The 13,201-nt window shown below is 65.2% G+C and overlaps 1 protein-coding gene across 1 annotated transcript; it reads right to left on the bottom strand.

The window, feature by feature from the left end:
• Positions 1-452: 452 nt before the first annotated feature.
• On the bottom strand, positions 453-12,645 carry GPR179 (G protein-coupled receptor 179). Its single transcript, XM_053999892.1, has 11 exons — positions 11,804-12,645; positions 10,952-11,060; positions 9,981-10,083; positions 9,596-9,789; positions 9,409-9,477; positions 8,959-9,068; positions 8,001-8,239; positions 7,282-7,420; positions 6,955-7,060; positions 6,331-6,477; positions 453-6,051 (listed from the first exon to the last, which is right to left on the bottom strand). Exons 1-11 carry the CDS (start codon positions 12,643-12,645, stop codon positions 535-537), a joined length of 7,575 nt encoding a protein of 2,524 aa, XP_053855867.1. The 3' UTR covers positions 453-534.
• Positions 12,646-13,201: the final 556 nt, after the last annotated feature.

Here is a 13,201-nt window from a genome sequence, read left to right on the forward strand (position 1 = left end):
CGGGGCTGGGCAGGGGGAGCAGGATGGATGGATGGATGGAGGGATGGATGGATCCATGGAGGGATGGAGAGAAGGACAGAGGGATGGATCCATGGATGTAGGGATGGATGGATCCATGGAGGGATGGAATGGATGGATGGATGGATGGATGGATGGATGGATGGATGGATGGATGGATGGATGGATGGATGGATGGATTGATCCATGGGTGGATGGATCCATTGATGGATGATGGATGGATGGAAGGACAGAGGGATGGATCCATGGATGGATAGATAGATCAATCCTGGATGGATGGATGGATGGATGGAAGGAAGGATGGATGGATGATGGATGGATGGAAGGAAGGATGGATGGATGGAGGGATGGATGGATGGATGGATGGATGGATGGATGATGGATGGATGATGGATGGATGATGGATGGATGGATGGATGATGGATGGATGGATGGATGGATGGATGGATGATGGATCCATGGATGGATGGATGGATGGATGGATGGATGGATGGAGCCACTGGTGCTGGGATCCACTCACACCCCACCCCCATCCCGGGCTCTGCCCTGCCCGGGGCAGGTCCGGGAGGGATCCGTGCTCTCCTCCTCCCACGGACACACCTCAGAGCTTTTCCTCATGTCCAAACTGGGCTTGGCAGGTGCTGCTGGAGCCTCTCCAGCTTCCCAAGGACAAACCTCAGCCAGGCCAGTGCCAGGGCTGGGGCTGCTGCCCACGGCTGGGTGCTGGATGCTGGGCAGGAGTCGGCACAGGGGCTTGTGCTCGGCTTCCCCATGGGATCTGCCCCTGGATTGTTCCAGAAGTGTTGGAGACACAGCGCTGGCACCCAGCTGTCCCATCCCTGCAGGGGAAGCTCTTTGGGCTCCCTGTGGCTGCACATCTGGCTGGGAGATTTCCTCCTCCAACCCCATGGGCTCTGCTGCTTCCCAGGGGCAAATTTCAGATTTCCTGCTCTCGGTGCTGCCGCATTTCTTGGATGGCTCCTTCCCCACTGCAGATTTCAGGGACAGCTCCTCCGTGTGCAGGCTCTCCCATGGACAGATGGACTCTCGGTCTCTGCTCCCCTTCTCCACAGCTTTGGAGGCTTTTTTTGGTGGGAGTTTCTCCTTACCTGGGCCAGTTCCTTTCTCCAGCTGAGGCTCAGCCACCTCCCAGGGACAGATTTCAGATTTGCCACTGGATTCGACCTCCCAAGGACAGATCTCTGCCTTCTCCGAGCTCTGGGATTTCCCCGAAGGAGCTTTGGGCACTGCTGAGCTCCCAGTGTGGGATTTGGCTGGGGGCTGCTCTGTGTCTGGGCTCTCCCATGGACAGACAGACTCTCGGTCTCTGCTTCCCTTCTCCAGAACTTTAGGGGCTTCTCCTGGTGGGAGTCTCTCCTTACTTGGGGCTGTTCCTTTCTCCAGCTGAAGTGCAGCCACCTCCCAGGGACAGATTTCAGCTTTGTCACTGGATTTGGATCCCTGAGACTCCCAAGGACAGATCTCTGCCTTCTCCGAGCTCTGGGATTTCCCCAAAGGAGCTTTGGGCACTGCTGAGGTCCCAGTGTGGGATTTGGCCGGGGGCTGCTCTGTGTCTGGGCTCTCCCATGGACAGACAGACTCTCGGTCTCTGCTTCCCTTCTCCAGAACTTTAGAGGCTTCTCGTGATGGGAGTCTCTCCTTACCTGGGCCAGTTCCTTTCTCCAGCTGAGGCTCAGCCACCTCCCAGGGACAGATTTCAGCTTTGCCACTGGATTCGACCTCCCAAGGGCAGATCTCTGCCTTCTCCGAGCTCTGGGATTTCCCCGAAGGAGCTTTGGGCACTGCTGAGCTCCCAGTGTGGGGTTTGGCCGGGGACTGCTCCGTGTCCAGGCTCTCCCAAGGACAGACGGACACTCGGTCTCTGCTGTCCAGGGATCTCTCCGGGCTGGCCAGCGCTGCCTGGCGCGTGATGCGCTTGTCCCCCTTGGAGCCCCCAGCTGGGACCTGCTTTGCCTTTGGCTGCTGGGAGGGAGGTTCAGCCACCTCCCAGGGACAGATCTCGGCTTTGCTGCTGGATTCGACCTCCCAGGGACAGATCTCTGCCTTCTCTGAGCTTTGGCATTTCCCTGGAGGAGCTTTGGGCAGTGCTGAGCTCACAGTTCGCGGTTTGGTCAGGGGCTGCTCCGTGTCCAGGCTCTCCCAAGGACAGATTGATTCCCTCTCTCTGCTCCCCTTCTCCAGAGCTTTGGTCTCTGCTTTTCCTGGGAGTCTCTTCTTACCTGGTGCTGCTCCTTTCTCCAGCTGAGGCTCATCCACCTCCCAGGGACAGATTTCAGCTTTATCACTGGATTTAAGGTCCTGACTCTCCCAAGGACAGATCTCTGCCTTCTCTGAGCTCTGGGATTTCCCCGAAGGAGCTTTGGGCACTGCTGAGCTCCCAGTGTGGGGTTTGGCCAGGGGCTGCTCCATGTCCAGGCTCTCCCAAGGACAGACGGACTCTTGATCCTTCTTTCCAGAAGTGAAAGAAGCTTCCACTCCCTTCAGGAGGCCTTGACTTGTGGAAGGGCTTTTGCCCACCCTGGATGGCTCCTCTTTGTCCTGTCTGGGTTTCTCTTTGCCTGAGGGTTGTTCAGCCACCTCCCAGGGACAGATCTTGGCTTTGCTGCTGTATTCAACATCCTGAGTGTCCCAAGGACAGATCTCTGCCTTCTCTGAGCTCTGGGATTTCCCCAAAGGAGCTTTGGGAAGTGCTGAGGTCCCAGTGTGGGATTTGGCCAGGGGCTGCTCCATGTCCAGGCTCTCCCAAGGACAGACGGACTCTTGGTCTCTGCTCCCCTTCTCCAGAGCTTTGGTCTCTGCTTTTCCTGGGAGTCTCTCCTTACTTGGGGCTGTTCCTTTCTCCAGCTGAGGTGCAGCCACCTCCCAGGGACAGATTTCAGCTTTGTCACTGGATTTGGATCCCTGAGACTCCCAGGGACAGATCTCTGCCTTCTCTGAGCTCTGGGATTTCCCCAAAGGAGCTTTGGGCACTGCTGAGGTCCCAGTTTGGGATTTCACTGGGGGCTGCTCTGTGTCCAGGCTCTCCCATGGACAGATGGACTCTCGGTCTCTGCTCCCCTTCTCCACAGCTTTGGAGGCTTTTTTTGGTGGGAGTTTCTCCTTACCTGGTGCTGTTCCTTTCTCCAGCTGAGGCTCAGCCACCTCCCAGGGACAGATTTCAGCTTTGCCACTGGATTCGACCTCCCAAGGGCAGATCTCTGCCTTCTCCGAGCTCAGGGATTTCCCCAAAGGAGCTTTGGGCAGTGCTGAGGTCCCAGTGTGGGGTTTGGCCGGGGGCTGCTCTGTGTCCAGGCTCTCCCAAGGACAGACGGACACTCGGTCTCTGCTTCCCTTCTCAAGAACTTTAGAGGCTTCTCTTGATGGGAGTCTCTCCTTACTTGGGGCTGTTCCTTTCTCCAGCTGAGGCTCAGCCACCTCCCAGGGACAGATTTCAGCTTTGTCACTGGATTTGGATCCCTGAGACTCCCAAGGACAGATCTCTGCCTTCTCCGAGCTCTGGGATTTCCCCGAAGGAGATTTGGGCAGGGGTTTGGCTGGGATCTGCTTTCCTTTTTCCCGTGCTCTGGATCCCACTTTTTCTTCCCTTTTGGAAGTGCCATGCGTGTCCTGCCTCGATCTCTCCTTCCCCAACGGAGCTGCAGCCTCTTCCCAGGGGCAGATCTCTGTTTTTGGGCGCGGCTCACCCTCCACTTCCCAGGGACAGATGTTGGCCTTTTTGCTCTCTGTGGTTCCAGCCCGCTGGGATGAGGCTTTGGGCAGAGCTGGGGGTTTCCCTGTGAGCCTCATCCCAGGCTGCTCCACACCTTCTCCAGGTTTGGGGGATCTCTGCCCCTCCTGCTCTGGCAGGGCCCGCTCTGTGTCCCAGGGGCAGATTTCTGCTCGGACACTCCTCCCCTGTTCCCGGCTCTCCCACGGGCACACCTCAGCCCTCCTGCCCTCCGCTTTCTCCGGGGCCTCTTTCGGCAGCTCTGGTGGTTTTTCCAAGCCCGGAGAGCGCTGAGAATCCCCCTCACTGCCGCCCTTCCCAGGGCAGATTCCTGCTTTGGAGCTGGAATCTCCCCCAAGACTGAGCTCTCCCTGCGCACTCCCAGCCCTGCTCCAGCTCCTTCTGGGGACCCGCTCGGAGTCGGGCTGGCTGCTCCCCTCTTCCAGCGCCTTGTCCAGGCTCTCTGGGGTCCCTGCATCCTCCCGGGGAGCGATCGCCTCCTGGCGCAGCAAGGCTCCCCTTCCTGCCGGGATTCCGAGCGGTCCGGGCGGGCCAACCTCAGCCCGCGGCTTCCGCCCCGCCGCGCCCCGCACGCTGCTCGGGGTGGGCTTCGCAGGCGGCTGCTCCTCCGGGTGGTCCCGGGGCTGGAAGGACCTGCTGGTCCCCTCGAGCTCGTCAAGTGTCCCTTCCTCCGCTGTGACCCCAGGAACGTCCTCCCCCAGATCCACTGCAGGAGCCTCGTCCCCTTCCTGGGGCTGTACCCGGGCCACCTCCGGGGGACATTCAGCTCCTTGGTGGCCCGCGCTGGGTGGCTCCAGACGCCCACCAGTACCCGCGTCCCCTCGGGCAGCGCTGGGCCCCTCTGTCGCTTTGTCCCTGTTGCCTGTCCCCGCGGCCAGGCTGTCCCATTGTCCTCCTGTCCCGCTGTCCCCCCAGTCCGCGGCTTCCCCGGGGGTGGCGGCGTTGTTGTTGTGCTGGAGGGCGGGGGGCTCGAGGCTCTGCCCGCTCCCCTCGGGGATTTTGGCAGCGGGGTCTGGGCTGAGCCCCCCGAGGGACACGGCCGAGGCCTCTGCCAGGCCGGGCTTCTCGCTCCTGCTGCTGCCCCTCTTCCTGAGGCTCCCCTCGCTTTTCCCTTTCAGGATGCTCTTCCCCCTGGAGCGGTTGAGGGCTTTGATGGCGAGTCCCAGGCTCCGGAAACTCTTCGTGGGGGGCGGCTTGGGGCCGGGGGTGGCGGCCGCTGTGTCACCGGGGCTCCCCGACTCTGCTGCCTCGGCCGCTTTTTGTTTCCTGCCCAGGATCTCGTCCTGGACCAGCTCCCAGGGACAGACGTGTGCCGAGGTGGCCGTCGGGGTCAGCAGCCTGCCCTTCCCTGCCGGGGGGGACGCGCGCTCCGGGTCGTCCCCTGCTGTCCCCTCCAACTCTCCCGCCTGTGCCGGGTGGCCCGGCGGTGGCTCCGGGCTGTCCCCGAGCGTCCCCGAGCGCTGCAGGCTCTGGTAGCGGACGGGGGGTGGAGGGGGGGTTTTCTTCACGGTCACCCGCACCTTCCTGGGCGGGTGGGCGCTGTCAGCGCTGACGCTCTTGATGGGCGCGTAGGTGACATGTTTGTGCCCCTTGGCATCGCCCAGCGGGGCCGTGTCCTCCTGCGAGCCCCTCTCGGCGGGGCTCTGCGGTGTCGCGGTGCCGCTGGGGACCCCCGGGGCCGGCGCGGAGAGGTGGCGGCTGCCGTGCCACTGCTGGCGGGCGGCCGTGCGGGCGGCCAGCAGCGCCACTTCCCGCGCCCCGGTGACAACGCTGTGGGACTTCTGCAAGGGCGGGGCGCGGCCCGGGGGTCGCTGCCAGTGCCCCGCCAGGTTTTGGGCGCTGGCCGATTTGCACAGGAGCGGGGCGGCGTCCAGCGAGTCGCTGTCGGATTGCTCCAAGTCCATCACCGCCGGCGGCCGAGGCTCCTCGGGCGGGCTGGGGGTGCGCGACCCTCGGCGGGGCTCCCGCGGGGGCCCCTCGGAGCTGCGGGACTTGTGCAGGGCTGAGGAGCGGCGCCGGGAGCTTCCGTCCCGCATCCTCAGGCTGGTCCCGGCGGCATCCACGAGCCGCCTGGCCGAGGAGCTGCGGCGGGACAGGGTCCCCGCCCGGTCCCCGGCGCTGCTGCGGCGGGACGCGCTCTCGGCCAGCTCGGCTCCGCTGCGGCGCAGGATGGAGCGGGCGAGGCTGCGGCGGGAGCTGCGCTTCTTGGCCAGGTGCGGGTTGTTGGTCGCCATCCGCCACGTCTTGTGCACCTCTAGCTGTCGGTAAAGCTTCTTCAGCTCCTCCTGCGCCGCGGGCGGGGGGGACGCGGCAGAGAAAAGGGAGAGAGGAGAGCGCCTACAGCGGGGGCTGCGGCCGGGACCGCCCCGCCGAGCCCCGGGTTGTCCCCGTGTCCCCAGAGCCGCCCGCGCTGCCCAGAGGACGCAGCGGGTTTGCTCACCCGGGTGGGGTCACCCTGCACCCCCTTGTCCCCTCCCTCTGCTTTGCATCAGGAAAAGATTGCGAAAGGCACCTCTTACTCTGCACAGCTAGCGTCAAAAGAAGGTCCTGAGTGTGCCACCCACCCGAATGTCATCGGGGTCGAGACTGTGCTCGCTCCAGGCGGACGCGATGCTGCTGTTCATGCAGGAGCCCGAGCGCCGCATGTCCAGCTCGTCCTCGTACACCTCGGCCGTGATCTCCTCCCGCAGCGGCGAGCCCGTGTGCAGGAACTGCGCGGGGACAGTGGGGAGTCACCCAGGGGGTCCTGTCCCAGCTCCCCGAGTCTCTGGGTTGAGTGTTAGCAATGGAATCATGGAATTGTGGAGGCTGGAAATGCTCTCTGGGGTCAGCGAGTCCAGCTGTTCCCCCAGTGCTGACAAAGCCACGTCCCCAGTGCCACATCCACACGTTCTCGAGCACTTCCAGGGGTGGGGACTCCACTTGTTCCAATGCCTGGTCACCCTCTCCATGAGAAATTTCCCCGATATCCAACCCAAACCGCCCCTGGCACACCCTGAGGCCGTTCCCTCTCCTCCTGTCCCCATTCCCTGGGAGCAAAGCCTGACCCTCCCCAGGTCCTGTCAGGGACTTGTGGAGAGCCAGAAGGTCCCTCTCAGCTTCCTCTTCTCCCGACGGAGCCCCCCAGCTCCCTGAGCCTCTTCTGGTGTTCCAGCCCCTTCCCCAGCTCCGTTCCTTCCCTGGAATACCTTGGGAATGAAGAGCAGGGCCAGGGTCATGGTGATGGTGCCGTGGGTGTGAGCGAAGAAGAGCAGCAGAGTCCAGTCCGGATGCAGCGAGGGGACAATCAGGAACCTGAAAGGGACCAGGAGGGCAGTGCCAGCTCCCACCACAGCCCCCTCCCCACCTCCAGACCCCACAACCCCCTCTGCCTGGCCACCCAAACCCTTCCCACTCTGGGGGTCCCGAGCACCCAAACCCCCTTTTCTCTGGAGACCCAGAGCACCCAAACCCTTCCCACCTCGGGATGGTTCCTGAGCATCCCCAGGGGTGGGAACCTTGGTTCCTGGCCCTACCTGACCACGTGGAAGGTGGCAGAGACCATGAGCTCGTTGTGGAGGGCGATGCCCATGTAGCGGGGCTCGTGGAAGGCCGAGGGCACGGCGCGCGTGGCGTAGCACAGGAAGCTGCCCCACAGCAGGAACAGCATCTCGGCTGTGGGGCAGAGCAGGACACACCCTGAGCGGGCACACCCAGCCCCTGGGCAGCTTTTGGGGTGCTCAGCTGCTGCCCACCACCCTCACCCCGGAATGTGCTGGGTCAGAGCTGGGTCTGGAGCGTCCCCCAGCGTGGCCTTCCCAAAGTTTGGGACTCAGCACCAGGGGATGCTCAGAGGGGAGGGTGGGAGGCAGCTGGGGGACCCCAACTCTCCTTGAAACCTCCAGGAGGATTAAAGGGACAAGGGAATGAAAGCCCCAAATTGTGGGATGGGGTCCTGGGGCTGTGGGGATCCCAGGTCCTTGCAGCCTCCAGGAGGATTAAATAGACAAGGGAATTAAAGCCCCGCAATTATGGGATGGGGTCCTGGGACCATAGGGACCCCCAGATCCTTGCAGCTTCCAGGTGGATTAAACAGGCAAAGGAATGAAAGCCCCACAATTATGGGATGGGGTCCACAGGACTCCCAGATCCTTGCAGCTTTCAGGAAGATTAAATGGATAAGACAACGAAAGCCCCACATTTCCAGGGTGGGGGGCCGTGGGGACCCCCAGGCCACACCGGGGGCCGGTCTCACCGATGACCATCATGTAATCCCAGCAGTCGTGGCCGCAGATGGAGAAGTGGAGGCCGCGGCTGGTCTGGGCGCGGATGACCAGCGGGATGTTCTTGTGGGCGTTCTCCAGCATGCCGATGGTCCAGGCTGCCAGGAACCACAGCACCAGCAGCAGGATGGGCGCCAGCATCCGCAGCACCCGCCCGCTCGACACGTAGGGAGCGCGCTGCGCCGTGCGCGACAGGAACACCTTCAGCACCCTGCCGAGGGGCGTGCAGCGTGAGACCCCCGCCCATCCCACTGGGACCCTGCCATCCCACTGGGACCCTGCCCATCCCACTGAGACCCCGCCCATCCCACTGAGACCCCAATCCACCCCACTGAATCCAGCCCATCCCACTGAGACCCCCGCCCATCCCACTGAGACCCTGCACATCCCACTGAGACCCTCGCCTATCCCAGAGAGACACTGTCCATCCCAGTGAGACCCCAATCCACCCCACTGAATCCGGCCCATCCCACTGGGACCCTGCCCATCCCACTGAGACCCTGCACATCCCACTGAGACCCTCGCCTATCCCAGAGAGACACTGTCCATCCCAGTGAGACCCCAATCCACCCCACTGAATCCGGCCCATCCCACTGAGACCCAGTCCATCCCAGTGAGGCCCAGCCCCTCCCAGTGAGACCCCAGCCCATCCCATTTTGGGAGTCCCATGCTCTCCCCACTCTGGGGGTCCTAAGTACCCAAACCCTTCCCCCTGTGGGGGCCCTGAGCCCCAAGCCCTCCCCACTGTGGGGGTGCCAAGCCCCCAGCCCTTCCCACCACAGGGGTCCCAAGCCCCCCAGCCTCCCCAAGCCCCCAAGCCCTCCCTACCATGGGTATCCTGAGACCCAAACCCTTCCCGCTCTGGGGGTCCTGAGACCCAAACCCTTCCTGCTGTGGGGGTCTCCAGCCCCCAGCCCCCGTCCCAGCTACCTGTAGAGCTTGAGGGTGATGGTGCCATAGACGATGGCGAAGCCGAGCATCCGCACCCAGCGCAGGACGATGCAGCGGAAGATGCTCGGCTTGAAGTACAGGATGAACACCTGGAGCAGCGGGAGAGAGGGATCCAGGCTGGATCCCACCTGCCCCAGCCTCAGGAACCACCTGCTTTTCAGGCCAGCCCTGTGCCACTCTCCCCCGTGACCCTGCAGCACCTGCTGCACTCGTGCGGGAGGGGAGAGGGGATTTGGGCAGGGATTAATTCCCGCAGCCAGCGGGAGAAAAGGGATTTGGTTTTCTGAGAAGGTTTATGCAGCAGCCCCCAGGGACCATGCCAGCAAAATTAACAATTAGGTGGAGCCGTGCCCGTGCCCTGCTTAGGGCAGCTCCATCCTGGAAACCCCATCCTGGAGCTTTCCAACCTGGGGACAGCTGGATACTCACAGGGAAGTAGAGGAGGAGGGACCCGAAGAGGATGGTCTCCAGCAGGATGATTCCTGATGTCCGGATCCTCTGCAGGGATAGGAGCATGAGGGTGCAGCCTTGGAGGGGACAGGGACAGGGCAGGGGGACCCCTGACCCCGCAGGGCTTGGGGTGACAGTGGAGCAGGGGGACACGGGGACACCTTGCCTTGCTCCGTCGGAAGCGGTAGGACACGAGCATGCTGAGGAAGATGGCCAGCATGCAGCAGGCCTGGCACGACAGCACCGCTGCCCGCAGCACCTGGTCCTCCTGGATCAGGCAGGGCGTGTCGTCCTCACAGGTGGCACAGCCCGGGCGGCACGGCCGGCACCCCAGCCGGGACCCCCCCGTCCCTGCCACACCTGGGGACAGAGCGACGCCTGGGTGGGATCATGGCATTGGGGTGGGACCAGCACACATCCCCAGGGCCTGGTGGCACCCCCTAAACCAAGGCACGTGTTCTGTGTCCCCAGAGCCCCCCAGCCCTGGCCCCCACTCCTGTATCCGTGTGCCACTGGGGACAACAGGGACCCCGGGGCCTGGTGGCACTCACCTGCCCAGGCACCGCTGGCCACTCCGCCGGCCCTGTAAAAACCCGGCTTGCACCTGCACAGGTACCTCCCGAGGACGAAGCCACGGCTCTCCTGGGGGACACACTGAAGGAGACAGCCTGAGACACGTCCCCCACCCCCTGTGTCCCCCCGTCCCTAAATCCCCCCGGCCCAGGGGCTCCAGCAGACCCCAGCTCACAGGCACCTGACCCCACGCCATCCTCCCCCACAGCCGTGAGGAATCAGTGGTTAAACATTTCAGAATTAAAACCCAAAGCTTGGCCCCAAATCCCTCCCTAAAACCTAAATGGACACCTAATGCAGCCGAGCGCCCTAATCCTGCCCAGCCGTGACGGCAGCCTCGGGCCGGGCCCTGCTCCATAATCCCCCCCGGCCGCATCCTGCCCCGAACGGGCCGCGTTGGCAGCTCCGCTGGGCATTGTTGTTTTCTGGAGGGATGCCCAGCACGGAGCCCGGCCCTCTGGAAGGCATCGCTGGTAGGAAACAGGAGCTGGCGACGCCTTTCCCGCTTGGGGACAGCTCTGGATGGGACCCCAAGGCTGGGGGGCTGCGGGGTTCGCCCTGCCTGGGGGTGCTGCTGGTTGTGCCAAGCCCCGAAACGCTCGGGCACCGCTGTCTCGCCGGGGTGGGCACTGCTGGAGGGGCCGGGGTAATGCTGCCACCAGCTTCCAGGCCCCGTCCCCACTGTCCCCGCGGTGCCAGGGCAGGGCACAGCCGGGTCACACGGTGCGGCTGGCAGTGGGGAGGGAAGATTTGCACAATAAACCTCTCACTGCGGTGTGAGAGCAGCTGAGCGAAGCAGATGGATCGCCCGGGAGAGGATAAAGCTCAGCCCGGAGGGAGGGACGCGGGGCACGGGCAGCCCGGCGGGGCTACGGGGGTGGTTGTGGGTGCGGGGTACCCCGGTCCCGGCGGGGGAAGGGATGGGGTGCAGGGTGCCAGGGCCCGGTACCTGGGTGCTGTTGAGGTCACAGCGATGCGTGTCCGAGAACCAGCCCGGCCCGCTGGAGCACTGGTCGATGGCCACGTCCCTCAGCTCCACGTCCACCCGCACGACCCCCCTGTGACCAGGACGGGGTCAGCCCAGGGGGTGGCGTGGGGCATCCCTGTGCCCACCCTGTGCCACCCACCCGGTGGGGCCAGCCGTGGTGGGGCTGGGGCACGGACCAGGGGGACAGTGACAGCGGTCAGCGATGTCCCCAGAGCCCCGGACAGAGGTGTTGTCCCTCGGAGCCGTGTCTGGGGAGGCTGGAGCTGGGGCAGGGGCAGAGGCAGCGGCTCCTGGGTGTGAATTCTGCCCCTCGAGAGGGATTTTAATGCAACCGATGGGGAAATGGGGCCCGCTGGGGTGGCCCCCACCTTCCCCGCGGGACCAACGCTCTTCCCTGGGTTCTCCAAAGGGGACACGGATTTTGCCTTGGAAACGGGGCCGTGTCCCTGCTCTGGGACTGATCCAAGCTGACCCTTCCCTCCCCACCGCGTCCCCCTGCAGCTCCCCGTGCAGTGGGGTGCAGTAGGACACTCCAGTCCCGGGAGGGGTCCCAACCCGGCTCACCCACCCCCAAAGCAGCAGTGACAGGGGGTGGCAGCGCAAGGTGGGCAGCACAGGGGACACCGGGAGGGGACAGGGAGTCACCTCCGTGCTTGGGGATATGCGAAAACACCCGCACACCTGCACAGGGACACGGGCAGGGCGCCGGGGACACCCCGGGGTGGGTGACACATCCAGCTGCACCCCCAGCACACACACGGGGCACCCCCCACCCCTTTTGACACCTCCCAAACCCCTCCGGGCTCCACTTACTTGAACTCGGGGCTGAGGTCGGGCTTGAGCCCGTAGAAGGCGGAGGAGAGCGTGACGGCCCAGGTGGGCAGGAAGCGGCCCTCGCGGCACTCCAGGAACGGCGGCGACCAGCGCACGTGGCCCGGGTCCCCCACGTAGCTGTCCCCCCGCTGCCACTTGGGGGTCTCCAGGCTGCGCAGGTCATTGCTGAGCACCCGCTTGCGGAGCGCCGGGACCCGCTGCGACTTGAGGGCGTTGAACCACTCGTTGTCCCAGCTGAGGTTGCCCAGGCTGGGAGCGGCGTTGGAGACGTCCTGCAGCAGGATCTGGCCGTCCCCCTTGGTGGCCTGCAGCATCAGCCGGGGCTTGGGGGCCAGCGGGTGGGCGTCGAGGGCCAGCACCGCCCTGCGCACCCACGGGTGCCCCTCGGCCAGGCTGCGGACCAGCGCCTGGTACCACTCCACGTCCTCGGCCACGCTGGCCTCGCGGATGTCGTTGGTCTGGAAGAGCATGTTGAGGAAGTTGGCGGCGTGGGCCAGCGCCTCGGGGGCGGCTCGCAGGGCTGCCCGCAGCGCCGGGGGCGGCCCGGGCGCGGGGGCCCCCGCCGCGACACCCCCGCTGCAGTTGGCCCGGGCCAGGCGCTCGGCATCGCCCGTGCGCAGGAACGCCAGCGCTGCCGCCGAGCCCTCGCTGTCCCCCGGCGCTCCCGGCTCCACGGTGGGCGCCCACGAAGATGAGGGGGCCGGCGACCATCCCGCCGGCCGCGGGGGTCTCTCCTGCGGGCGCTGCCCCGCCGTGAGCACGGCCACCTGCACCAGCACCGCGTGGAAGCCCCAGAGCGGCGCCCACCGGCACGGCCCCATGGCTGGGGCTCAGCGGAGCCCCCCGGCCCCCGGCGGCCCCCCCGGCCGGCCCGGGGGGCGCATGGCGGGCAGGGACCCCGAGCTGCCCGGAGCCGGCCCCGCGCTCTGCCGCCCGTTCTTCTCCCTCGGCGATGCCGGAGCAGACGTCACCGGCTCCAAACCGTGTTCAGCGGCTGGCGCTGCCCGGAGCCCCCCCCCGCCTGCCCCCGCGCTCCCGCTCGGGCGGCAGCGCTGCCCAGAGCCCCCCGCTCTGAGCCCCGGGGGGACCCCGCTCTGAGCCCCGGGGGGACCCCGCGCCCCGGCCCCTCGGGCTGGCCGTGATGCAAGCGCATCCTGATGGGAAGCCATGGCAACGGCAACCGGAATTTTCCTGCCCGTATCCCCCTCCCCGCGGCCCCTCGGCAGCCGGGGGGAACGGGGCGCCCGCGGGGTCCCCATGCGGTCGCGAGATCCAATTCCGCAGTGACCGGTGCCCCCCCCGCCCGGGCCGTGGGGTGGGAATGGGGGGTGGCACCCACGCGGGGTGTCCCTGTGGGGCTGGGGGTGCTGGGTGCGG

The sequence above is a fragment of the Vidua macroura genome, chromosome 27 (assembly GCF_024509145.1).
Source record: "Vidua macroura isolate BioBank_ID:100142 chromosome 27, ASM2450914v1, whole genome shotgun sequence".
Lineage (NCBI taxonomy): Eukaryota > Metazoa > Chordata > Aves > Passeriformes > Viduidae > Vidua > Vidua macroura.